Source organism: Branchiostoma belcheri, unplaced genomic scaffold, assembly GCF_001625305.1.
Source record: "Branchiostoma belcheri isolate BF01 breed outbred unplaced genomic scaffold, Haploidv18h27 scaffold4, whole genome shotgun sequence".
NCBI lineage: Eukaryota > Metazoa > Chordata > Leptocardii > Amphioxiformes > Branchiostomatidae > Branchiostoma > Branchiostoma belcheri.
The window spans coordinates 7271348-7298151 of NW_017804020.1; the positions used below are offsets into that span (position 1 = coordinate 7271348).

The 26804-nt window shown below is 43.0% G+C and overlaps 1 protein-coding gene across 1 annotated transcript in view; it reads right to left on the reverse strand.

Moving 5' to 3' along the window:
* Nucleotides 1-26450, reverse strand: part of LOC109477140 (neuroendocrine convertase 2-like) — a 32052-nt gene extending 5602 nt beyond the window's left edge. The window contains exons 1-13 of the mRNA XM_019778202.1: nt 25977-26450; nt 18786-18890; nt 16805-16924; nt 15463-15571; nt 14752-14789; nt 13848-13924; nt 11329-11417; nt 9825-10000; nt 8397-8612; nt 7596-7696; nt 5667-5894; nt 3950-4043; nt 3007-3178 (exon numbers count right to left, since the gene is read on the reverse strand). Coding sequence (XP_019633761.1) covers nt 3007-3178; nt 3950-4043; nt 5667-5894; nt 7596-7696; nt 8397-8612; nt 9825-10000; nt 11329-11417; nt 13848-13924; nt 14752-14789; nt 15463-15571; nt 16805-16924; nt 18786-18890; nt 25977-26174 — 1723 coding nt within the window. The 5' untranslated portion in view covers nt 26175-26450. The remainder of the gene's footprint in view (nt 1-3006; nt 3179-3949; nt 4044-5666; nt 5895-7595; nt 7697-8396; nt 8613-9824; nt 10001-11328; nt 11418-13847; nt 13925-14751; nt 14790-15462; nt 15572-16804; nt 16925-18785; nt 18891-25976) is intronic.
* Between the last annotated feature and the right edge of the window lie 354 nt (nt 26451-26804).

Here is a 26804-nt window from a genome sequence, read left to right on the forward strand (position 1 = left end):
TCGTTGTGAGGTTGCTGTAGATTCTGGTTGTTCTCAGACAGTAGGGCTAGATCATCCGCAAAGTCAAGGTCTGCCAGTTTCTCTCCCTCCCTCCACCTCACCCCCTCTCTACCATCCTCTGTAGTCTTCTCAAGACAAAGTCAATAGTACAAAAGGAAAAGGAACGGGGAAAGGATACATCCTTGTCTGACACCCGTGACAATGTCGAAGAAATCTGTTGTTCCTCCCTCTGTTCTGACGCAGCATCTTGAGTTTGCATAGAGACTCTTGAAGGCGTTGACGAACTGCTCTGGTATCCCATATGAGGCGGCAATATCCCAAAGAGATGCCCTATGGATACTGTCGAAAGCTTTCTTAAAATCTATGAAGTTTAATACCAGCGGTGTTTGGTGCTCAAGACATTGGTCAATGATGTTGCGGAGAGTGAAGATCTGTTCTGTACAGGAGCGGTTACTGCGAAATCCAGCTTGTTCCTCTCTCAACTTGCTGTCAACAGCTTTCTTCAGTCTTCTGAGTAGCACTGCGCAGAACACCTTCCCAGGAATTGAGAGTAGAGTAATGCCCCGCCAGTTGTTGCAGTCCGAGAGGTCTCCTTTCTTTGGGAGCTTCACTATCACCCCGTCTTGCCAGTCCCTGGGGACCTGTCCCTCCTGCCAACAGCGGTTCATCAGCCTGGTTAGCATCTCCACTGTGCTCTCACCACCATGCTTGAGCATCTCTGCTGAGATCTCATCCAGTCCAGCTGCCTTGTTGTTCTTCAGCGCTTTGATGGCTTCTGCAGTTTCCTCTCTCCTGATAGGCTCCTCACAGACCTCCAGGGTTTCAGCTGGTTCTTCTGTTGCAAAGTCAAACAGGGTGTCGGGATTTGGCTGGTTTAAGGTCTCCTGGAAGTGCTCCATCCATCGCAAGTCCTGTTCTTCTGTAGTTAGCAGAGTTTTCCCACTTTTGTCCTTTACAGGTACACTTGAACTGTTCCAAGTTCCAGTGAGCTCTCTAACAATACGGTACAGGGTTCTTGCATCATTCTTCTTGGCTGCTTCCTCAGCCTCAGAGCTTTTCTTTTCAAGCCACTCTCTCTTGTCTGTACGACAACTCTTCTTCACCTGCCGGTCGAGGTCACGATACAGGTTCCTTGTTTCTTCCTTCTTTTCTGCAGACCTAGCTCTGTCTCTTTCTCCCTTCATCTTCTTCCTTTCATCAATCAGCTTCCAGGTATCTTCCTTAATCCACTGTTCTTTTCGTGAGCCACGTCTCCGCCCTATGGTTTCCACTGCACTCTGTGTGAGGGTTTCCCTGAAGAAAGACCACTGATCTTCCAGGTCTGGTCCCGTCTCTTGCAGCAGCTGAAACCTGTTCTGTAGCTTTATCCGGTATTTTTCACTGCTAGCAGGATCTTTAAGCTTATCTGTTGCAAAGGGCTTTTGTTTCTTCTTTACTGTCAGTTTCTTCAGTCGTAGCCTCATCTTTGCTCCCAGAAGATGGTGGTCCGAACCCACATCTGCACCCCTGTACACTCTAACATCGAGAAGTGCAGACTTCCAGCGTTGACTGATGCAGATGTAGTCAATTTCATTATTAACTGTCCCATCTGGGGAACTCCAAGTTTTCTTATGTATCAACTTGTGTTGGAAGAAGGTATTACCGATAGTAAGGCTATTCAAATTGCAGAAAAACAGAAGACGCTCTCCATTGTCACTGGTCCTTAGCGCTGACCCAAACGGTCCAATTACACCCTCAAAACCTTGTCTACTGCTGTCAAGTTGAGCATTAAAGTCACCCATTAGTATTTTTACATCATGGTTGGGGATACTATCAAAGGTATCTTGAAGCAGTTCGTAAAACTGGTCCTTGATACTCTCCTCTGCATCATCAGTTGGTGCGTACACCTGAACAATGGTTGTTCTTCCATGTCTTGACTGGAAACGTGCTGTGATAATGCGGTCACAGACTGGCTTCCACCCAGTAAGTGCTCTGGAGGCTTCCCTGTCCAAGATCAAGCCAACTCCACGCCGGTGCTGATCTTCGTGTCCGGAGAAGAGAACTGTCTTTCCCTCGTTACACAACTTGCCACTCCCAGTCCATCTCATCTCACTGATTCCCAGGATGTTGAGTTGGTACTCATCAAACTCCTTCAGTAGCTGTGCCATCTTGCCACTCTGGTATAATGTACGTACATTCCAGGTTCCAATCTTAGTCTCACTCTTGGCACTCAGAATCCGGCATCTCGGGGCCCCAGCTTCCATATGGCTTTCACTGAGGTCCGTCATTGCAGGATCTTGTCCATTACCATCTTCTTCACGCCACTTGTTTCGATTTCCACTTGCTGTTTCTGTAGCAGGTTTATGTTTTACTGGGTTGGGGTGCTAACCCAACGCCAAACTCCCTCTATCGAGGGAGGTACAGGTCGGAACTGCTAATTAGTACCTCCCTGGTGTCGTAAGCCCCCCGAAGGTTACAGGTCTCCCATGCACCAGACCCAGGCAGGACACCAAGTCGGAACAAGCTGCTACACCTCGACAAGGTTACACAGTTCCTTATCCTGGTGGGGTGAGGGCCCCCAGGATCGTGTCCTTGATCCAACCGAAAAAGATATCGTCTGCAATGGACAAAATTCCGATACAACGTTAACATTGACCAAACATTCCACGAAACCCCGAAATGAGAGGGTGCTGTATCCAGCCACCGGTACAGGATAGCATACTCCTGCATAGCCTATATGCCCTGGTCATGACCCTGTCTGTCCAACACAATTATCAGTTCTAACCAATGAGAGCGTGGCAATTAGCGTTCGACCAATGAGAGAGTGACTAAGTATGTCCGTCATGTTCTAGTAATTTTCCTACACGAGGACGGGTGGGAGTTTTGATACTGCGTTTAAAATGTTCTTTTGCCGGCCATCCTACAACCAGCCACCCAGAGAAGCGGGTACAAACCTTCTCTGGGCGGCTGGCTGTAGGATGGCCGACAACAGAACGCGTTAAAAACTCTGCAAAACCGTTGCCCCACCTCTCGGGTCTTCCCCCCAGGTGTGCGTGGTCATGAACGGCCAGCGGTCGAAGCCCTTGACCGAGTCGTCGTCGTTGGGCCGTCTGCTCAGCAGGATGGACTTCGTGCCCATGGGTGACGTCATGTTGATGGTGACGTCACCTCTTCGCGTGGACCGCAGGGTCACCACAGCCTGGAGGACATCCAACATGGCGACTTAGAGATGGTCCATTCAATATGAATGATTAAAGATAATATTACATCTGAAAACCTAATTGGGGAACTGCTGTTTGAAGAATCTAGTTCATCTGAGGAGACATATTGTTTATGCTTCTTTCATTCCAAACGTTAACCTCTAACCTGGTCATTGACCTGATTTATTGACGTCTGTCACCATGGTAACTAGTGTAGGGTTATATCATGTTGCAATTTTATAGCAGGAGGGATTTAGGCGCCTGTCTGACCATACATATGAATGTCTTTGAGTAAGAATTAACAGAGCAGACCATATGCGAAGGTATTAAAACATTATGCATTTGCTTCGCAAATGTTACCTTTCTAGTTGAATTCTCTTTCTTGAATGACCATGATGTTTTTACCTCCAGGGAAGGAGATATCCTTCCGCGGAAGGGTGCTGTTTTCGGTAATGTTTACATGTTCGCAGCTGTAGCTTGCGGTGGGTTTCTTTTCGGTTTACGATTAGTTATTTGGAGCCATATGATGCCAATGTGGATTGCTTTTTTTCATTCTATGTGTTTTCGGGTGTTGAAATAAAATAATTGGACACCCCTGTACAGCACGCAGTGTGATCGTCTAATGATACGGACTGTTATGAAAGTCTATGCGATAATACGGGTCCGGGTTATACTATTTTTTTACAATGGGGGTGTTTTTTCCTGTATATATAGCTGTACAGTAATTGACGTACTTGGGTAACTTTCTTCTAAAATCTGTCTAAACTGACCTGCACATGTTCCAAATAGCGCACGAAGTTCTCCTGGCCCTCACACGCGTCAGTGGTCAGTTTGACCACAATCCTCCCCTCTGCTGGGATCGGCCTGCCGATGGACAATGGGCCACGTTTAGTAAAGAATTGTAATCCTACAATTAAAGTCTTTGTTAATTGTATCAATCAATCAATCAATCAATCGATTGAAGGTGTTGTGCACACTTAAGAGATGGCAGACTTCACGCAACCACAGCCCATGACGTCATCACCCACACTGCTATGGGATCAGAAATAAAACACACAGATACACAGACATACAAGTCAGAAACAATACTTCACTCAGCAGCTGCAGCGATTTAACTATTGCATAATTATGTTGCAGTCAATTTTTGTTATTTCCAAAAATACTAGTAGTTTCATCAGGTTTGTAGAGTATAACATACAGGAGTTTTCTTTTACACAACCGAGCTTGTCCTACGCTTGCGTTTCTGGTGTCTATCAGACACCTTCCTCAGAGCTTCTGACTGGAGTTCTGCTTCTCGCCGCTGTATGTAAGAGATGTAGGTGGCGCTTTTGAGGCGAGAAGACAATCCCAAACGTGGCTAAGTTTGAATCGTCCCGGTTCACCACTGGCTTCCTTATCCAGACTCCAGTGTTCTCGGCGCAAAAGCGCCACCTACATCGGCTATATATAGCGCTAGCAACGAGAAGCAGAACTCCAGTCAGAAGCTCTGAGGACGGTGTCTGATTGACACCGGTACGTAAGCAAGGTAGGACAAGTTTGGTTTTGTAAAAGAAAAACCCATATATCCATTTTTCGTTACGGTAGTATTTGAAATTGAAATCACAGGGAAGGGGCACAGAAACTCAGAAAAAAAAGCTGAAGCCGTAGAGCTCGAGTTAACCATAGCACAGACCAGTAGGGGTTTACCCCCCTGAAATTGCATTGGATGTAGGGCTGCGTGCCGGTCCAGGTGGACCGGTACGGACTGGAAAAATAGCATCAGTCCGAAAAAAACAAAACGTCGGTGGACCGGTTTTTTGGACCGGAACAAAAATTCATACTTGATCACTGGTGACACACAAGGAGGCCTGCCAGGAAAATGAACATCCAGCGTTAAAATAAAGAGATTTACACAACTTATGACGTTTTGTCCCAAGTTCAGTAAGCGTGGGTCACTAAGAGGGTGACTGAGAACTAGTGAGAAGTGAGATAGGAAACCTAGTTATATCATCCATGGATATATTGAAAGATACAGGACAAATTGTCAACACTTTATTCATGTTTCTGTTACCCTGGGTGCCAAACTCGTTCTTCGGGCGGCAAGAGCCTTTCGCCCGCCGGTCTAAATTACTGCTACGGGGGAGTCTAGCCCGGGGGGAGTTTGGCCGCCCTCCAAACGTTGGAGGGCCGATATACTCCTATGCGGGCGAAGTACCCTGGCTGCCGAAAAAAACGGTTAGCGGCCTGTAGGGCCGATATACTCCTATGCGGGCGAAGTACCTTGGCTGCCGAAAAAAACGGTTAGCGGCCTGTAAACTTGGCTGGCACCCAGGGTATGTTTCTGTCATTGTTGAAGAATTTCAGTAGAACATGTGACGCGCGTGAATTTTCAGGTACAGGTACAGGTCCGGACCTGGACCTAAACCTCTGTACCTGTACCAGTACCTGATGTTACGAAAAGGTACGCAGCCCTAATTGGATGCGATTTTTAGAAAAAAAAAAACTTACTTGGTGTCTGCCATGGACGTGCCGGTGCAGTGGAACCGTTTGGGCACGGTGTTCCAGTCCTGGGCCATCTTCACCATGGCGCCGGCGTCCAGCACGCCGAAGCCGAACAGGTGGTTGAACTCCAGCCCGACGCCGTTCCGCCGCCACTCGTGCACGGCGTCGTACAGCTGGTTCCGCTTGGACGTCAGGACCGTCAGGTGCTGCATGTCCCGCCACGTCAGGTTCGGACTGAAGGAAGACAACAGGCTTGCCATGAGTCTGTCCAACACAATTATCAGTTCTAACCAATGAGAGCGTGGCAATTAGCGTTCGACCAATGAGAGAGTGACTACGTATGTCCGTCATGTACTATTAATTTTCCTACACGAGGACAGAGGACGGGTGGGAGTTTTGATACTGATGGTGCTGTATCTAGCCACCGGTACAGGATAGCATACACCTGCACTGGCCATAGCATACATATATGCCCTAGGCATTACCCTGTCTGTCCAACACAATTATCAGTTCTAACCAATGAGAGAAATGGCAATTAGCGTTCGACCAATGAGAGAGTGACTACGCATGTCCGTCATGTACTGGTAATTTTCCTACACGAGGACAGAGGACGGGTGGGAGTTTTGTTACTGCGTTTAACATGTTCGTTTGCCGGCCATCCTACAACCAGCCACCCAGAGAAGCGGGTAGCAAGGGTACCGAAGTAACGGGTTCCTCACTGGCCACCCAGTGCCGAACTCGCGGGGGAAAGTGGCATCGGCACTCGGGGCCCTGTGTGGAAGGAAACTCCGCACAGGAATTCTAGTGCTGAACCACTTTTTTTCCCGTGCTGAAGCTCCGCCAGAACTGGAATTCCAGAGCTGAATCTCAACTCCGCACTCGTTTTCCAGTGCTAAATTCCACTGAACACCAAGTGTTGACGTCCCTTCGGCACTGGAGATCTAGGACGGAAGCCGCCTCACCTCTGTATACCCAGTGCTGAGAAAGGAACCCGTTACTTCGGTACTTTTGGAAGCGGGCAAAAACCTTCTCTGGGCGGCTGGCTGTAGGATGGCCGGCAAAAGAACGCATTAAAAATTATATTCTACAAAACGCAGTATCAAAACTCCCGGAGGCCTGCACAGGCCAGGGGGATTGCTGTGTCCAGAATCTGTGTGAATATGTGGTTTAGCACAATAACTTGCCAATAAGCTATTGATGGATTGTCATGAAACTTGGTAGATGGTTACATTTTTTGCCCCCCTAGCGGGTCGTTTGCCGCAGACTATACATATTTTCCGGAAGTTTGAAATCTATGATTTCTTGTTGCACCTGAAGATGTTTCCTCCAACAAATGTCTCCGTACTTACACGTAGCACCTTCGGAAGGAAATCTAGGCTCTATCTGTAACTCTCTGAACATTCCAGCGACAAAGGACTGCCTTGGAGAGTGAGTGTGGTACCGAGAATATTATCATCACCATTTCTCAAATGTAGAGGCCGACACCAAACTTTTGGAAGACGCACAAGAGGAAGACCGAGTTAAACTTACCAAAGCTGTGTTTGTGAAAATGCAAAACTGGTAACGTCAATGAGTAGAAGCAGCATAGCTTTTTAGAACTAAAGGGGCGTTTACTGGCCCAAGATCGTCAGACGACGAATTACTGACGCGGGTCACTCAGACACATAAGGAGGCCTGAATAAGTACAGTGAAGTTTTTTATACTTAAAAGGATTAACATAAGAATCACATACACGTACTACTAGTATATGGTGACAGGAGCAGAGCAGACCATGAAATTGCAACATTATGTAACCCACCACCAGTCACCATGGTGACAGACGTCAACAAATCATGTCATTGGTCAGGTCAGAGGTCACTGTTTGGAAAAGAAGAAGAGGAAGAAACTGAGCAAAAACAATATGTTTGCCTTCGGTAAACATAAAAAATGACGTACTTGGCCTCGAGTGCCAGTGCGAAGACCCCGGCTGCCTCTGGTGCTGCTGCCGAGGTGCCTGAGTGCTTCAGTGTGCAGTTCCCGTACAGGTCCGTGGTGGCCTACAGGAAAGGAGGGAACATATACAGCTTGAACTAGATGTGCAGGGCAAATGACAGTAATAGGACTTGGCGTATTATAACATAGTATGTCAGAACACAGTTGTCGTCTACCTGTTATAATAAAACTAGAGCTATGTGTCTAAAACTAATGTTAATCGAAACAGCCCGGCCGGGCCCCGGTGTGGAAATGTGACCTCAGCATTTAGCTCAAAGATTTGACCGAACGTCGTGTAGTGCCCCAATCGATTGCCTGCACCTCCTCGATCGCATACAAAAGAGAATTTACGTGACCATAGGCTATCCTCTGGCCTCCAAGTTAGACCCCCTTTCTCATAGACGTAATGTTGCCTCTCTATCCCTCTTTTACAGATATTTTCATGGTCATTGCTCTGCAGAACTCACCCAACTAGTTCCACCAACTTTTAAGCGCTCCACTAGGTTCTCCACTAGCTCACACAACTTCGCCGTCCAAATTCCTTGTTCGAAATCTTTTTTACAGTGACAGTTTCTTTCCCCATACGGCCAAGCTTTGGAATCCCTCCCGGACAAGTGTTTCCCACCAACCTACAATCTACAGGCTTTCAAATCAAACGTTCACCGCCATCTCTTGACATAGCCATGTTTCTAGTTCAATGCCGAGAAGTGGTCGTATAGGCCTTGCATGGAACTACTCCGTTAAAAAAAAAGAGCCGTGACGCACCACGCCGGCCTCAGGGTGCCGGTTCCTGCCGTTACTGAAGGTGGAGGCGAGCGTGGAGGAGCAGGACTCGTCGTACAGAGCCGTGCGCCCGTCGTTGATGGCGGAGTTGATGGAGATGGTCCACATGGAGGAGGCGTAGCCGTCACAGTTACAGTCGTCCTGACTACCCCCGTCACCGGACGCCCACACGTAGATACTGCCTTTCCCACCACGGCCCTGGGAGGGGAAAGAAACCAATGAATGAATCAATCAATCAATCAATCACAGTTACAGTCGTCCTGACTACCCCCGTCACCGGACGCCCACACGTAGATACTGCCTTTCCCACCACGGCCCTGGGAGGGGAAAGAGATCAATCAATCAATCAATCAATCAATCAATCAATCAATCACAGTTACAGTCGTCCTGACTACCCCCGTCACCGGACGCCCACACGTAGATACTGCCTTTCCCACCACGGCCCTGGGAGGGGAAAGAAACCAATCAGAAACCAACCTACAGTGGGCCTCACTGGAAGGCAGAAGAAAAATGTCCAGACTATGCATGATGTACAAAATGACTAAAACTGGTGGACATCCCAACTACTAAGTACCTAATACCAGCCCAGAAGAGAACAAGAAATAGCCATGCCTTCAAGTACCAGAGTTATCAACCAAGGATTGAGGTGTTTAAGAATTCATTCTTTCCTAGAACTATCGCAGAGTGGAACTCATGATCACTGTCACCAAGTACAGTAGGGGCATTGTCATTAGATGGTTTTAAACAATGTCTAGAGTTAGAAGTTCAAGGGTTAGGTGTAACAAGTCGATTGGTATAATATATCCAGCTGCCGCCGCGCCGCATGCCTGCGAAGCTGGTGTGTTACGCCGAAAGGCGGTTATACCGGCTATACAGATACAGATACAGAATCAATAAATCTATCTATCTATCTGTCTGTCTACTCGTATACGGATCTGGATGCAATAGAGACTAACAGGAACCGTGCCTGATCCTAACCCTAAGATGTTTAGGCATAGAACTAGATAGGCACGGTTCCGGATACAATCGGGGATAACAAAAACCGTGCCTGATCCTAATCCTAACCCATTCAGGTACAGAACAAGATTAAACACGGTTCTGGATACAATAGAAATTATCCAGAAGCCTGATCCTAACCAATTCAGACATAGAACTGGATAGGCACAGTTCTGGATACAATAGAGATTACTAATCCTAACCCATTCTGGCATACTAGTAGAACAAGATAGGCACGGTTCTGGATACAATGGACATTATCCAAAAGGCTGATCCTAAGCCATTCGGGAATAGAACTGAATAGGCACGGTTCTGGATACGATAACGACCTTGAGCCCTGTACCATTTCTACATTTTATTTTATTTTTGAGTGCAAAACAATAAATAAACAAACAAACAAACAAATAAACAAACCTTATTGACGCCGTCCGCCATGGCCTGCACGGTAAGTTCGCGCGGCCCGTCCACCGTCCGGCCGTCGTCCGTCGGCCCCCAGCTGGCGCTGTAGATGTCGATCTCCTGCGGCTTGTGCCCCATGGAGGACGCCTCGATGATATCCGTCATGAACGGCTGGTCCAACATGCGGATGCCTGGGGAATTAACGGAGAGTCAGCAACGTTGTGAACACGTCCCACTAATGGTAAGGCCATGTTAATTTGATTATATGGATGACATCCACTCGCGTATGAATTTTCGGCCGTTTCCAAAAAAAAATTTCAACCATACTGTAAACCGTTGAAGTTGAAAAAAAAAACATTGGAAAACGATACCAATGTTGTAGATGCCAAATTCAAACGAAAAAGACGAAAATGTAAAGAAATGAATTTGAAGAGTAGATTATTTCCCAAACCATACTCTGTGTGATTTGTTCAATCTTCAAAACCACGTAGATTTCATAATGAAAGCAACTTTTTTTTGGCCAAACTTTTTTTTTATTTCACGCTCGCTTCGGTTTTTGGGTTCCCAGAGGATGTCATCCTTATAATCAAATCAACATGGCCTAATGGTTCATTTAAAAACCAACCAAGGCCATGTTGGTTTGACGTGCCCGTAGTCGGTTCGGAAGAACACACGCTCAAAGGTCCACTTTTTATCTGTAGGTCCAAGATTTTTCTGTAAATGGTGGACTGATTTGTTTCACCAGCGGGACTGCAATCCTATTTGTCTCTCTGATTTTTAATCATAATCATGTAATAGTTTAAAAAAAACACCCTGGGTTAGACTGACATGCAGGGCTCACTGCACAAAAAGTGGGCTTTACCAGTAGCGCTTAGTATAGGAAATTGCTGTACCAGTGCAGCTTATAGCCTAAAGCAACATCGCCGGACATACTTGACAATTATCATTATTGGTATACCCATGCAGTGACGTGTGCCACAACAAGTGCTTGTGCTTAAGGCCACAGCATGTAAATTTTATGGATGACATCCTCCACAAACTCCAAATCTAATGCGATAGGGCGGGAAAAAAAACAGGCGGCCAAAAAAAAAAAAATTCCTACATTTTCCAATTTTGACACCATAAACCTTGTTTTAACAAGAAATGATACCTATATTGTACTATGGCAACTATAAAACATCCATTGTCACTGAAAAATCATTGTACTTTTGATTCAGTGGAAACATCTCACATAAAAGTACATGTAATGAAATACATGCATCAAAGTAGAAGACAAAACAATAAATCAGAGCCTTGTCTTGTTTTGTTTCTTCTCTTCATATTTATCTGCCACCCACGTTCCGGCATGGCCCATTTTCGGCATGTTGACCACTGTCAGAGGGCAGCGAAATTTCTTTTTTTTTTTCCAAAATCAGGCGAAAATTAATGCGCGCGCTGATGTCATCCATAAAAATTACTTTCTGTGCCCTAATCTCGCCAAAAAAAAGGTAAGTTCCAAGGAAGGAAGTAAAGTTCGTACCTGCCACTCTGGCGCCGTAGGCCACGCCCACTCCGCACAGCCCGTTGTTGATTTTCCCCACCACCTCTCCGGCACAGCGGGTTCCATGGCTGACAAAAAGAAAAAAATACTTTGTGTCATCACAAAGTATTATCTGCAACAAGACTGGCAATGAAAACATACATTGCCATGGCGACGGTGGTTGCTGTTGGGGTTATTGTTTTTTTATTGTGATTTTTAGGAAGACTTGGTACCTGTTAAGTCTAGACAGGTCTTCCCAAGGGTTTCCAGGAATGTGGGCATAGAAATGCCTGTGGACATTCCGCATGCCTGTGGACAAAATGCCTATACCATTCCTAGAATTCTTGCAAACTGCACACAATACTGTACCATTAGGCTCCTCCCTGAGACGTCGCCAAAAAAACGTTGTGTACCAGATAGCAAATGGAGCCTTTTGTTCAATAGAGATTTTTTGACCCCTGCTAAAAGTGGTAGACACATTGGTGAATAAAAAAAATAGCATGTTTTACCAAGGACTCTATATAGAAGCTCCTTGGTTTTACACAACATTACACAAGATTTCATATTTTAAGATCTCTGAATTCTCTACGCGGTGAAAACGAGTACCTAGCTTCGGTTAGGGACGTCCTCCGGATAAGACGTTACATGGAAGCCCCAAGTTACATGGATGGGAACAGCCACACCCCACGCAGATTTAAGAACCCAACACACCGAAAAAAAAAGTAAGAAAATGCCCCGGTGTGCGAAGGTCCAAATACTAGTAGTAACTACTATCTAGCAGTTGGTGATTCACAGTACAAATCACCTACTCTCCAAGCAGAGGTTTGAGTTTGGGGTTATTTTAACCCTAAACAGTACACCTGGGGTCCGCGCGGACCCTAGCACTATATATTCTGTAATATCTTTTTTGTTTCTAAAGATTTTTTTCTGATATTTTAGATAATTGTCACCCACAAAGTTGTCTCTCAATACAGTGCAGAAAACTCCGTTTCTACCATTTATGAAAAAAATTATATCTGATTTTCTTTTGGGGTCCGCGCGGACCCCAGCCGGCTTTCGATCATAATGGATACACTGGCGTTCTTATACATTACCTTATTTCCGTTTTTATATGTTTTTATGCACTCATCGTATGTCTACCATGTTTTCAGAGAATGGTGTAATAATAGAATTAAATTTTAATAACTTTGGTGTAATTCTGACGTCATATGACGTCAGAGCTAATAATATAGTCCGCCATATTGGATTTTGACCAATGACGTCATCAAATTAGCATATTCTATGCATATTAAATGATTGAACTTATATTTAATTATGTAAGATGTTATTAATGTTGGAAAAGAAGTGTAATTTAATATAAAACTCAGAAAATTTTTATGTTTAAACCAAAATTACTTCTATTTTAAAAAAACTGCCTGCTAGAAACCCGTTGCCATGGCAACACAAAAAAACATCAACTTACTAGTATTCAACTAATATGAACTTTTTTCCAGAGACATTTTAGGAAAGGTCTCCAAATTTGATACTTCTAGCGCAAGCCGTTTAGCCGCTATCTCAGATCAAAGTTGGGCCTCAAAAGCCCCTTCAGTCTGAAATGGGTTAAAAAATCGGGTATTTCTTCTTGTCTTCTTTTCTTCACAAAAAAAAAGAAAAAGTTCAAAATGTACGATTTTTGTATGTAAAGTGGACACAGAGGTTCCCACATCAGTTTGCAAAACAATTGAGCTGGTAGCATGTTGATAATTTCTAAAAATTAGCAAAAAAACTGCTCTGGGGTCCGCGCGGACCCCAGGTGTACAGATTAATCAGTCCGGGAAGGTGTACTGTTGAGGGTTAAGCGTGTTTTAGGCTTTTTTATCGGGGTTTCTCTTTTGCACTGGATTTTTTTTCCCACCAAACCCAACGGGAAAAAATCCAGTGCAAAAGAGAAACCCAGATAAAAAAAGCCTAAAACACGCTAAAAATAACCCCAAACTCAAACCTCTGCTTGGAGAGTACAAATCACCTGGACGTAGGCGTGGTGAACCCCTGTCTCGTATTAGCCTCAAAGTTAACCCCGTGATAGTTGGGTAGCCTTGGCTGTATCTTTAGCCAATGAGGTTAAAGATCAATTGATTCGACAGCGTGTTGTTTCAGCCAAAGTAATGAACAAATGATAGCAAACATGTTTTCCCGGCAAAGTTGACAACAGTGAAAAGAAAGAAAGTGATCTCGATCTAGTTTAGCTCATTGAGGAGCTAATCTTCCACTGGTCGTGACAGAGAAGACAGACGCTATGTACAGTAAGTTACAGGTTCATTGTACCAGGGAAATTCCCCTAGCTCTTTTCGACAAGCACAATGAACAGTGGACCACGGTTAACGTGCCGTCCGAAGGACTGCGACCCTAAACAGTAGCGTGCATGTCGGGTGGGCGACATCAGCCGGGATTCGAACTCCCAACCTCTTAGTCCAGAGGCAGGATCGCTAACCACTGGACTACGCACGCTACTCCACATGAAAGTGAAAGGCAAAGTGTACCTATTGAACCAGTCCTCCGTGTATCGGGGGTACGGGAAGGCGTCATTACTGCTGAAGTCGTAACTAGCGTCTGCGTTCTGAGGAAACATCATATCTATACGTCAGCCATGATTTTCATCAATTTCCTAATGTAAGACTTGTTTGTTGTTTATTCGCACATAAAATTTAAAAACAAAAACAAAACAATTTGAAATTCTCTCTATATATATATATCATTCATCTTGTTTTGTTGTGACCTGTACTTAGCCAAGTGTGGCAGAAATGTGCAATAAAGGTCTTCATTATTAATTTCCACAAGAATTTCCAGTGTTTTCTGAGGTCCAAACAAGTACTGATGAGGACAGAGAATTTGTGTCACCAATGTGTAAAGAACTGCACATATTTGCCACCAAGAGCCGTATATTTGTTTTATTCTGATGACATGAGATATAGTTCAAGCAGAGAAATTTTATTTAATGAAGAGACAACTTAACTGTCTGGTTTGTAATATTCGGAAACATTTTTACAAACAAAAATAGCACTTTAGGATCTTCATATCAACTCAATCTAGTCTTTTTAGCATTTGACCACAGCAAGTAAACTTTATGGATGACATTAGCGCGCGCATTAATTTTCGCCTGATTTTGGAAAAAAAAGAACTTTTGTTGTCCTCTGACAGTGGTCAACATGCCAGAACGTATTGTTGTTTTTTCTTTTACTTTGATGCAGTTTTGTTTACACTTTCGCATTGGATTTGGAGTCTGCGGAGGATGTCATCCATAAAATTTACTTGCTGTGGCCTTAGTGGCTAAAAAAGCCGGCTGCAAGATTAAAGTCAAACAACATGTTTTTAAAAAGTAGCTCAAAAGGCCCAAGCAAAAATTAGACAACTTTCATAACTGAAAGGAAGACAAGCACAACTTACGTAATTATCAGCCAAGTCAGGGTGCAGGTAGTCAACTCCTAGTGGTGAGAAAAAATCAACATAACGTGGTGAGTTATGTAAGTTGCTGAAGCGTGTATCCCATATAGCCTGGGAACCAGCCCTACGAGCTATTTCTAGTAGCGGCGGTGGCTAGCCTGGAATCTATCCTAATAGTTCGTAGCGATGGATTCCAGGCTATATCCCAGGTGAGGTAAGGCGTCCTAGTGTGTCTGTGCACCGGTATTTAAGAATTAAAAGTATTTAAGATCTTTTCGAAGTATACATGCGGCCATGTTTAAACGAAAACGAAGCTTGGAAGGAAACAAACAAAAAGGCGTCACCGAGAAATTCTCAACAAAGACACGTCTTGCCACTTCCACTGAAGTAAATCACCCTTTCTTCCTCCATTCACCACCTCTTGGGAGGAGGTTCCATGCTGAAAGCTTCTTTCCAAGAACAACATCACTTTGGAATAAGCTACCTCGTGATTGCTTCCCCTATGAGTATAACCTTAAACTCTTCAAGTCTAAAGTCAACAAACATCTGTCCTCTCTGGCTGTTCTGTAACCCAAAACATTTAAAGCTTATTGGCTCCCATGAGCCTTGTTTTGTGGTGACCGATGACGTAAATAAAGAATAAAATAAAGAGATACTCGGGGACCACGGGGTTCGCCCATTAAGACTGTTTTTTTTTATTTGACCTTGACCTACCGTCGTCCATAATGGCGATGGTGACGCCCTGTCCGGTGTAGCCCATCTCCCACGCCTCCAGGACATTCAGGTCCAGTCCGGGCTTCCCATCCGCCTGACCAGTATTCAACTACACAAACAAACAAACAAACACACAAACAAATAAACAAACAAAAAAGATGACTTATGAGAGAAGTAAATTTAAAGGAGCCAATTTACATCAGTGACGGGGGACGATATCGACTTCCCACCAACTTTGTGGCGCATTGCTGGTATCACACGTGAACAAAAAACGTGATTACCGTTAAAGAGGCCAGTAATACTATATAATGACCCCACCCTGCCGATATAAATTCGATAACATAAACTACCAGACTTCAGTCTTGTTCTGGCAGCCGTGCAGTGTACATGGGGGAGGCCTGTCTAAGACAGTTTAGCTTGCCAAGTAAAAATTTCTCTTCAAGACACTTTAAAATGAGACACACACACATATATAAGAAGCTATATTCACGAGTATCCAGAAATATGAAGTATACTGGCTTGCCGTATTCTGACTTGTAAGTTGTAGCTTGAGACCTTGGTTGACAGTTACATGCCCAGTTCTACATACAGAGCCTAAGTCCATACTGGTTTATCTGACTGCAAGTAGGCATCACATTTACAAGCCATATGTCAGACACAAAACTGCCAAAGCTAATTCAGTTGTGAGAAAGACAGATACAAGTAGACACTTTGAAAGTTTGATATAGCAAGGAAGGGTATTATGTATATAGTAAGGGCGCCATATACATGTGCATGTATGTCATTGGATAAAACTTTGACAGGGGCTGATTTGAAAGTTGGAATTTGTTCAAGATTGATTTTTCGAACTGAAAGTTGCGATTTCCTTGCTTATGTGGCTTCGTAACAAGTATCTGGGTCATTCTGCCTTTTGAAAATGTTACACTGAAAACCAGTAGATGATAAAAAATTTGAATCTTTGAAAACTGACCAGTATGTAAATGCTCCTGCCTTTGTTCTGAAGGATAGACAGTCTAGGATTTTTATGAGTTTATGGGCCAATTCACTATTCAATCTGCTGGGAAGGTCACAGTGGGAGCACTTCCTTATTGTTTTTACCCAGGGTAAAATACTGGCCGGTTTAAAGCAACTAGGTCCAAAAGCAGAGGAATTGATTCGGTCAAATCTTTCGGTAATTAATTGAGTTACGGAAATTCTTTGGAGAACAGTTAATTCAATTAAGTAAGTAATTCTTTGGAGTTTATTCAAGTTAATCATTGGAGAAAAATTACATACAAAGGTAAAATGCCATTTTTCTTACCAGGTACCACTGAACGTACTAGGTACCACTGACTGTACTCACCAGGTACCACTGTTTGGGGAAGAGCGGGTCGTTGATGTCGATCTGACGGTAGTTGTCGGTCACGTGGTTATACCCGCGCTTCCTGCGGGGAAAGCCCTGTTGTTGCACTGCACTTCGGACCTGGAGTAACAGGGGGAGCTGCTTCAGCAACGACTTGAAATCAAACTATTAATGGCGATGACAAAATGCCTCCACCCCTTAGGCGTTGCCAAAAATTACATGAATATTTTCATATTTCACATCATTATTATTTATTTATCATCGTTATTATTATCATTTTCATACTTTTACCTTATCAGTTTATCAAGGCCAGGTAACGAGGTACATTTATAGAAAACTGTTACTCAATTTGACAGATTTGAAAACTGGATTTGAAAACTGACAGTTGCTTGAGTTACAGTTTTCTTGTACGTATCATTCAAGATATCTTTATTGAGCTATCGCAGTGAAAATATCACTGAATTGCAGTCAATTTACAGACAATTTGTTTTAAAAACGCTCACAAAGACATATAATATTGCACATAATTCTGAATCCTTTGGTTAAAAGGCACTCTATGTATTTTTTTTCGCAAAAATTTGAAATATTCTAATTATACTAAATTTTGGTATTATTAACAGTTACTATCACTTTTCAACACATTTGTGTCATTATTTCACATTTTTTACGTATATTTTGTCCGTTCAAATAGTCCTTGTTGGGTTCCAGGTGGCACCGGTTTGCTCAGGACAACAACAACATACAGGGGTTGCCCCCCTGGGTGGCTAATTGGCCCGGGCATGCCAGGCTTGATAGACAGGGGCACATGTCACAAGATGTTAGTCTCCTTAGAAAAAATCTTTCACATGAGGTGGAATATAATCATCAACTTGGAGTATTTTGTTGGGCACGAATAAACTGTGGTCATCATCCCTTCAAAAGAGATAAAAGATCTGGTAAACGATTAGGTATTTCAGAAACTGGTAAGCTATCAACTGACACCCCACTGGGATGTAGGTCAAACCACTGGCAGTGGGCAATACCATATGTACGGTGTGGCCTGGTGTGGCCAGAGGTTGAATAGAAGATCATTCACAGTTTCCTAAGCTTATAAGGAGCAAGGATGTTGTATTTTTTGTTGCGGAGTATAATTTTGGAATACTAAAGGGTTAAGTCAATGTACTATGTAAAGAAAAGAATGAAAAATATACTTTTTGTATTGTCAAAAAACTACATAGAGTGGCTTTAAGAATACTTGTTTGCAGGGAAGTATATTACTGCTCGTAAGACTAAAATCTTTTAGTTACAGCATGAAAACGTTTAAAAAATGTACACGCAATATTTGGAGTTATTCAGTGACTCATGGTTAAAAGTAAATAAATTCAATATATACAAGGGTTAAGAGTTGTTTGATTTCACTATGAACAGTATAAACGAAATTTACAAATGCCAGACATTATATATGGACGGTTGGGGATGATTATTGTCCGTATTTGTACGTATGAATACATAAGGCCATAGCAGGTAAGTTTTCTGGATGACATACTCCGCAGACTCCAAATCTAATGCGATAGGGCGAAAACAAAACAAGGTGGGCCAAAAAAACAAGATTTCTGTTTTCAAATTTTGAGATCATAAACCTTTTTAAATAAGATTTTTTTGATTCAGTGGCAACATCACATATAAAAGAATTAAATACAAAACTGCAAAAAAAAGTAAAAGTAAATGATAAATAACCCTTGTCTGGTCTCCTCTCTTCACATTTGTCTGTCATCCAAGTTCTGGCATGGCAACAGACATATTTACCAATTTTCGGTATGTTGTCCACTGTCAAAGGGCAACAAAATTTCTTTTTTTAAATCAGGCGAAAATCAATGCGCGCGTCGATGACGATGTCATCCATAAATTTTACTTGCTGTGGCCTAATTATCGTCTTCTGAATCACTGTATATGACGCACAGATAAAAAGACGAACTGAAACTCGTCACGTGACTCTACTCACCCGGATGTCATTCTCCAGCCTGCTCTGCTGCGCCGCACTGCGCCTGCGCCGGATATGGGGCACGCCCCGGTGGCGGAAGTGGTACAAGTCTCTCTGTTCACGGATCTAGAAAAAAGAAAGATAAAGGAATGTTTAAAGTTAAAACTTTTGGTCCAATACAAAAAATTCCGGATCCCTCACCTAGAGCTTTCGACCAGTCACTCTGGTCTTCCTCAGTAGACTGACCCAGTGAAGCTTGTCACGTGGTTTCTTTGAAATGTGACGTCAACACTGGGTCAAAGGTATCTGGTAGACGATGTCGCTGAAACACTGTAAGAATACTGGGCACCGAACAAGAAGCTAGATGTGACAAGCCTCACTGGGTCAGTCTACTGAGGAAGACCAGAGTGACTGGTCGAAAGCTCTAGTTGAGAGAATTTTTTGTGTTGGATCTAAAGTTAGGATGGGGACAGCACCAGTCAGAAGTCCTTCCGCCAAATCTCCTCTGAATCTGAAGGAAAAGTGATGTTCTGTGGAGGTCATGTGGGGTGGGACCACTCTAAACAAGAAGCTAGATGATAAAGATTTTAAAATGCCTCATACCTGTATACGTACAAGGAGTTAAAGGCATTCCAATGCAGTTTTTAGTAGCTTGGGTGCCATCCCATTTAACGGCAAAAAATTTTCGGGGTTTCCGGTACAAATCGGATGGCATCAGGATAGTTTTTAGGGCTTGGAAACCCGATTTTTCCAAGCTAAGCCAATATTCTAGTCACTTATCTACATACTAAAAGTTGAAACAGCACTGTCCCAATGCATATCGACAGCAAAAAATGCCCAAAATTCTGACTAAAAATGTTACTGTTAGGACCTGGATTGATTTTAGGTTACCACCCGGAAAATAAAGGACTAACCCTGGGACTTGGTTCTGCAGTTTTGAATGCCGAAAGTATGATATACTGATTGAAATGTGCTAATGTGAAGCAGAATGTGTCCATATCATACAGATTGTCTTATTCAGAATATGTCCAGTTTTGCCACCCCGAAATTGCATTGGATGCATTGAAGGGAAAACCGTTTATTACCTTGGAGGTATTGTTTTTGTCCATCTGTCAGTCTGTCTGCATAGTCGTGTGTGCGTGTGTGTGTGTTTGTGCGTGTGTGTGTGTGTGTTTGTGTGTGTGTGTGTGTGTGTGTGTGTGTGTGTGTGTGTCCGTGTTGCTTTCACAGGTATCAAGTGATTTCCTCGCACCTGATAGCAAAATGAACAAAAATTTCATCCCCTCCTAAAAAGCGGTGACTTGTAGATTTAATATTTCATGGAGGTCTGAGGTATGCGAATTCTTTTATTGCTTATTTTTGGGGGGAATTTCATTCAAAAATCCTTCAGGGCGTAAGTGGTGTTAATGCTGTCATTTACGAGTTCAAACGGCGGTTTACCCCTTGGAAACGCTCCCGGACCAGGAAATTATCTTGTGGTCGGGCTAAATCTCCGTACAAAACGCACCGTTTCATTCCGTCTAGGAAGCCAAATGCACACTAAAATGCTGACTATCAAGGGCGCATGTCTAAGATGGTAGAAGAAACCGCCACAGGAATGACTTGGTGGGCACTTAACGCGTTTTCCGTGCGTCAATGAAGACTCCTTCCAGCGATCTTTGCCCAGTTTGACGTCAAAAGAACTGCCTCACTACTTAGAAGTGTTTAGAAGTAAAAAGATAAAAGGCCGTTCAGGCTTTCAGCATCTCGCTCTTGCCTGGAACTAGAAATGTGACTTGAATCATAAGGATCATTTGCGTAGACATTGGAGATCGTTGACTCGAATCAGATCGAAGGACAACGTCGGCAGAACGAATTGCGCCCAGATTTTTTTCCCGTTGCAGACGATATCTTTTCCAACATTTGAAAACTATAGACGGGATGTCATCTTTAATTACCCGAATATGACTTTAAACGATTCGTTCTGCTCAAGTACGCCTATGAACAGTACATTATGGGGTTCCAGAATCGTGCTGTATCCAGAACCGTACTGTATCCAGAACCGGGCTGTATCCAGAACCGTGCTCATGAATCCAGAACGGTGCTGTATCCAGAACCGTGCTGTATCCAGACCCGTGCTGTATCCAAAACCGGGCTGTATCCAGATCCGGACTGTATTCAGAACCGTGCTGAATCCAGAATCGTGCTGAATCCAGAACCGTGCTGAATCCAGAACCGTGCTGTATCCAGAACCGTGCTGAATCCAGAACCGTGCTGTATCCAGAACCGTGCTGAATCCATAACCGTGCTCTATCCAGAACCATGCTTAACCGAGAACCGTTCTGTATCCAGAACCGTTCTGTATCCAGAACCGTGCACAGACACGATTCTAGGTATTTCATGCGTGTCCAGAATAGTGCTTGCTATGGGGAGACTATCGACAACCGTATCTGATACCTGGAAAGGCACGGTTCTGGATACATACCTCTATGGGACTATGTTTGAGCGCTACCAATTTCCGTCAAAAATATGCTTGTTTGAACCTACATGACTATGACGTCATTACTGTCCGCCATGATGGATGGTTAAAGCTGCATTACATAACATTCTCTCTCTGCCAGTCAGTATGTAAATTTAGGACGATACAAAAAATCAATTTTCTGGTCATTTTTTACGTGTGCGTTGAATCAACCCTACTCCATTGAAAAAAAATGTCATTCAGGACGTCCACGGAGAGGTACAAGAATATGACGCTTTACAAGTGTGTTTAAAGCTGGAAGCACAGCTGTCGGCCATGTTTGTTTACATTCTGTTAGTTTGTGGCGGTGTCACAAACTGAGTGCGCCTGATGTGGGTTGTTTTAGCGCCAACCATTCATGTCAGAAATGTGATATAATTGTATAAATTCGTTGAAGAGTGGAAGTACAATCACAAGATTTTTGTTGCAAAAATGTTAGTAAACATAATTCCCATTCGAACCTCGAAACTGCCCGATAAAATTGTGTTTATCATAAAATATAGTGCCAATACATGGAAAGGAAGATTTAGAGATCATATCAAAATGGTCTAATAGTTGTTTTAGGCTATAAACTGCGCTAGTATAGATTACCAGCGTGTATTACCCACTTTTGGTAAATCCCACTTTATGTGGAGTGATCCCTGCATATCCACCCTCAGGTGTTATCTTGGCTATTACGTGATTATATGCCGTACGTCTGACAGGTACGGGAACGGGAATAGCTCCTAAACCAACAGCGTAAAATGCCAGGTACGTCTGTTAATGATTGCCCAAGGCATCAGATGTCAGAGGCGAGCATTCCCGAGCTTAGTTGACATTTATCGTCTTCCGTAGACATCAGCTTTTCATACGCAAAAACACACCGTGCAAACGCTCACACACCGTCACGGCTCTAACGGTTAGGCCATGTTGATTTGATTATATGGATGTCATCCGCGCGCGCATGAATTTTCGGCCGTTTCAAAAAAAAAAAGTTTTCAACCACACTGTAAATCGTACAAAACAGTTGCAAAATGAGCAAATATATACCGTAAGTTAAAAACAAGACATTGCAAAACAATACCAATGTCGTACACAATGCGAAAACCAAACAAAAAAAGACGAAAATGTAAAGAAATGAATTTGAAGAGTAGATTATTCCCCAAACCATACTCTGTGTCATTTGTTCAGCCTTCATGACCACTTAAATTTTATAATGAAAGCAACTTTTTTTTTTGCAAAACCTTTTTTTTTATTCGCACGCTCGCATCAGTTTTGGGGTTCCCAGAGGATGTCATCCATATAATCAAATCAACATGGCCTTATTGAAAAAAAAAAACCTTGAGAATGTACGACGCTGCAAAGGACATATAGGGTACAGGTAGAAGCAACGCAAACATATCAAGAGGCATTTACAGTTCATATTAGCGATAAGAGCTCAAATATGGCTACCTGTTATGCTGAAAGCAACCCATCTAGCGTGTCAAGTGCCTATGAAGTATTGGTAAGACCATGTTGATTTGATCATATGGATGACATCATCTAGCAACCCCAAAACTGTAGTTGCGAGGTTGCGATTAAAAGGTTGGACAAAAAAAATTGCCTTTTTCATTATAAAATCTCTGTAGTCATGAAGGCTGAGCAAAAATGACTCAACACACAGAGTATGATATGGCGAATGACAAACTCTTCATTTTCATTTCTTCACATTTTTCGCGTTACTATATCGATATTTCCATGGCAGATGCTCTGCTGAACTTCACTCCCTCGTACCCCCACTCAGAACATTCTCTGCAAGAACACGCTTAGCCACCTTAACAGCAGAAAATCACCATTTCTTCCTCAATAGTCCATCAGTCAAGAGAAAATTTCATGCTGACAGTTTCTTCCCCAGAACCACTTCACTGTGGAACAAGCTTCCCCGTGAATGTTTCACCGCTAATTACAACCTCCAACGGTTTAAATCAAGGGTGAACAAATATCTGACCACGCAGTCATCACTGTAACCCAAAACATGTAAGTGGCTCTCACGAGCCTTGTTTTGAGGTGAATCTGAAGTAAATAAAAAAAAACAAGATTCGACGAAACAAAACAAGATTCCTACATTTTCTAAATTTTGACCACATAAACCTTGTTAAACAAAAATGATACCTATATATTGTGCAAAGGTGACCGCCAACTATTACAACATCCGTTTCAAAATGGTTTTGATCCAGTGGTAACATCACATATGCACAACCACCATCAAAAAGGAATAAAATGCATCACTGCATCAAATTAAAAGACAAAACATTAAAGCATAGCCTTGTCTTAACTTTTTCTCCTCTCTTCATATTTATTTATCTACCATCCACGTTTGATATGGCAATAGACATATTTGAGCATTTTCGGCATGTTGACCACGTCAGAGGGCAACAAAATCTCTTTTTTTCCCCAAAAATCAGGCAAAAATTACTTGCAGTGGCCTAAACTGTAAACAATGTTGCAACCGTAACATCTTCGATATAGTTCAAACCTTTATTTACTGTATACAGGTAGATTCTCTTAATTGATAGATCACCAACTTGTCTTGTTTACACTCATCTTTCCTTTATCCATTTTGTAATTATTTATGTATTTTGTTATTGTTTTTACTACTCTTATTTTACATGTTCTCGAGTAGAAGGATTTATACAAGCAATTGTACTTTTCCCTGATACTCGTTAAATATATGTAAATAAATATAACAAATGTTGCATTACACTAGGTCGCTCTTCTATACTATTGTTACACTCCATATTCATAGTTTATAGTTCCCCTAAAATCGGGCAAAAATTAATGCGCGCGCTGATGTCATCCATAAAATTACTTGCTGTGGCCTTAGTGTCCACTCATGCAGCACTAAAGCTCCAATCCTCCAGATGAGAAGTGGGAGCTAGAGTGAAGCAGAACAGAACATCCGCTAGGAACATTTTACTGTGATGAAAATTTTACCGCTTTTCTAGATGTTCTCGGTAACAAAATATCTTCCCAATAATACATTGAATACGCCGATCGTAAACATTCGCCATTGTTTTTTTTATTCCAACATGTAATCACCAGACGTGGTGACGACACACTCAAGTTTTTTTCAACTTATATTAATGCCGCCACCAACACAGAGGACAAATACATGACAGGACAATACTCATTTACACCTGAGCTAAGTGAGGAAAGTCGTGTAAAGTGCCTTTCCCAAGAGCACAAGATCAGGTGGCATGTCAGGACTCGAACCCGGGACTCTTAGTTCCGAGTCGCGCACTCTGCCGCTACGCCACACGACCCCACACCTTGTTGAAGCAGAGATACATGCGTGGTTTGCATTTGCAAACTGCTGAATCCATTCACCAATGTATTCTACAGAATCACTATCAAGTAATTTTTGTGAATGACATCAGCGCGCGCATTAATTCTTGCCTAATGTTAGGGGAAAATCGTTGCCCTCAACATGCAGTAAATGGACAATTATGTCATAAATGTTTATCGGTCTTTAGAGACCATCTCAGGGATCCAGCAAAATTGAGGCACAACTGGTCGCGTTTGATGCCAAGTGTTGACATTCTAAGATGTTCCATCACATGGGAATATTTTAATGCCCGGTGTATACATATATTAGCTGCCCATGATGGTACGGCAATCTCTTTTCTACAATTGTAGTTAATTGAGATGCATACACATCTACACGAAGTAATACTGTTGAATACGGGACTAAAAGACCTGTTGCTTGTGATATGTTTTGTCGCCTCAAGAATTGTTTGAAAAGATGTTTATTGTTTCTTTGCACATAAAAACAAGACAATTTGAAGCAAATGTTTAAGATTTTATGATTTCCAGCTTTATTACCTCAAAATTAAAAAATGTAGGAATCCAATTTTTTGCCCGCCTTGTTTTTGTTTTGTTTTTTTTGTTTACCGTTTCGCATCAAATCTGGAGTCTGTGGCGGATGTTATCCATAAAATGTACTTGTTGTGGCCTTAGGTAAAACCACTAAAAACCCACAGCACTGAACCATGTAACACGAACTCACGGAGTCACCCTTTCAAGGCCCCAGATGATAATAGGCATATGGTGTGTAATGACCCCCAATGGTATATAGCCAAACGAAAACACCCATATACCAGTTTATATTTCATCGCAATAAAACCGTTTTTCCACAAAATAAACAAAATGTAGAACCGGCGGAAGCATGACAAAAGCAAACCAACATAATGATGGTTTGAGCCAGGCCTATTCAGGTCGCGCGGCCGCAAGAGCTGCCATGAAATATTAAAATCCGGCGTGTTTGAATAAACCCCTGGGAATATACAAGCGCTGTTAGAAAATGGCGTCCGTATCCAGATGGTTTTTAGTGAAAGCAGTAGCGATTCGTTAAAGAGTGTCGTGAAAGACAAATTAAAACTGCAGGATTTGTTTTCTCAGTGACAAAAGAATAGCAAAATAAGCAACCATCGTGAAAACAAATATAGCAACAGATGATTCCTAATATAAAATGTACCATCTTTTATAGGAATATCGTAAATATGGTGAGCTAAGTATCATCTTACTACTCTCCAAGCAGAGGTTCAGGTTTTGGCTTATTTCTGACGTGTTTTTATCGGGGTTTCTCTTTTATACTGGTATCGTTTTGTTATCAATGGCAACTGCAAATGGATACAGCCTGGCCTATTTGATACTTGGTATTTGCAGCCACCAAAAGATCTTGGAAATCGTCGCCTTACCTGTCCCAGGTTGAGGTAGCCATATTTCCTGGCCAGCAGCTCGGCCGTGTCGGGCTTCCCGTCTCTGGTCTGCACGGCGAAGTCGTTGGTGTAGGGCGGCGCGCCGGGTTTACACTCCCCGTACCCGACCAATATGGTGGCGAGAAGCAGAAGGTGTTGTGCCCGGAGAACCACAACCCATCCTGCCGGCTTCACCATATCCTCTCCGCTCCGTTACAAAAAATACAAATCTGTGGGCCGCAGCCTCTTCTCTCTCTTTCTCTCGCCTGGATAGTTAGTTCGTTTGAGAGAGAGGAAGAATTCTTTGTAGGCACGTCTTGGATTTTTTTTCCTGTTTGTAGCTTGAAATGGGGTAGAGGGATAGTGCTGCTGTAACGTCAGGTGGAAGCAGAATGTGCGCCTGCTCGTCGTATCATTATTGGGCGTCAGCGGAAGTGCGTAGGCTGGTGATGTGGGCCGGGAAACATCAGTAAGATGGGCGCGCGTGGTTTTATATATAAAGGCGCCGCCGGGTTCTTTTACGTCATGCGATGTTGATTGCTTGTTTGTAGGATTTTTCAGCGAGGCTCTGGTATAACTAGCTGTTGGATAAAGATTGTTTTGTTACAAGAACGCCTGTCCCAAAGAATTTGTTGTCGTATACTTGCCATACGATTATGGATTATTGTTAGTACGGTATACATTACGATTGACCAATATATTACGATGCAGGTGACCAACTCATAAAGCCCTACACATTACACACGTTCTCTCTCTGTCTCTCTGTCCGTGTCTCTCTCTCTCTCTGTCTCTCTCTCCCTCTCACACACAAACGCACTCACACACACA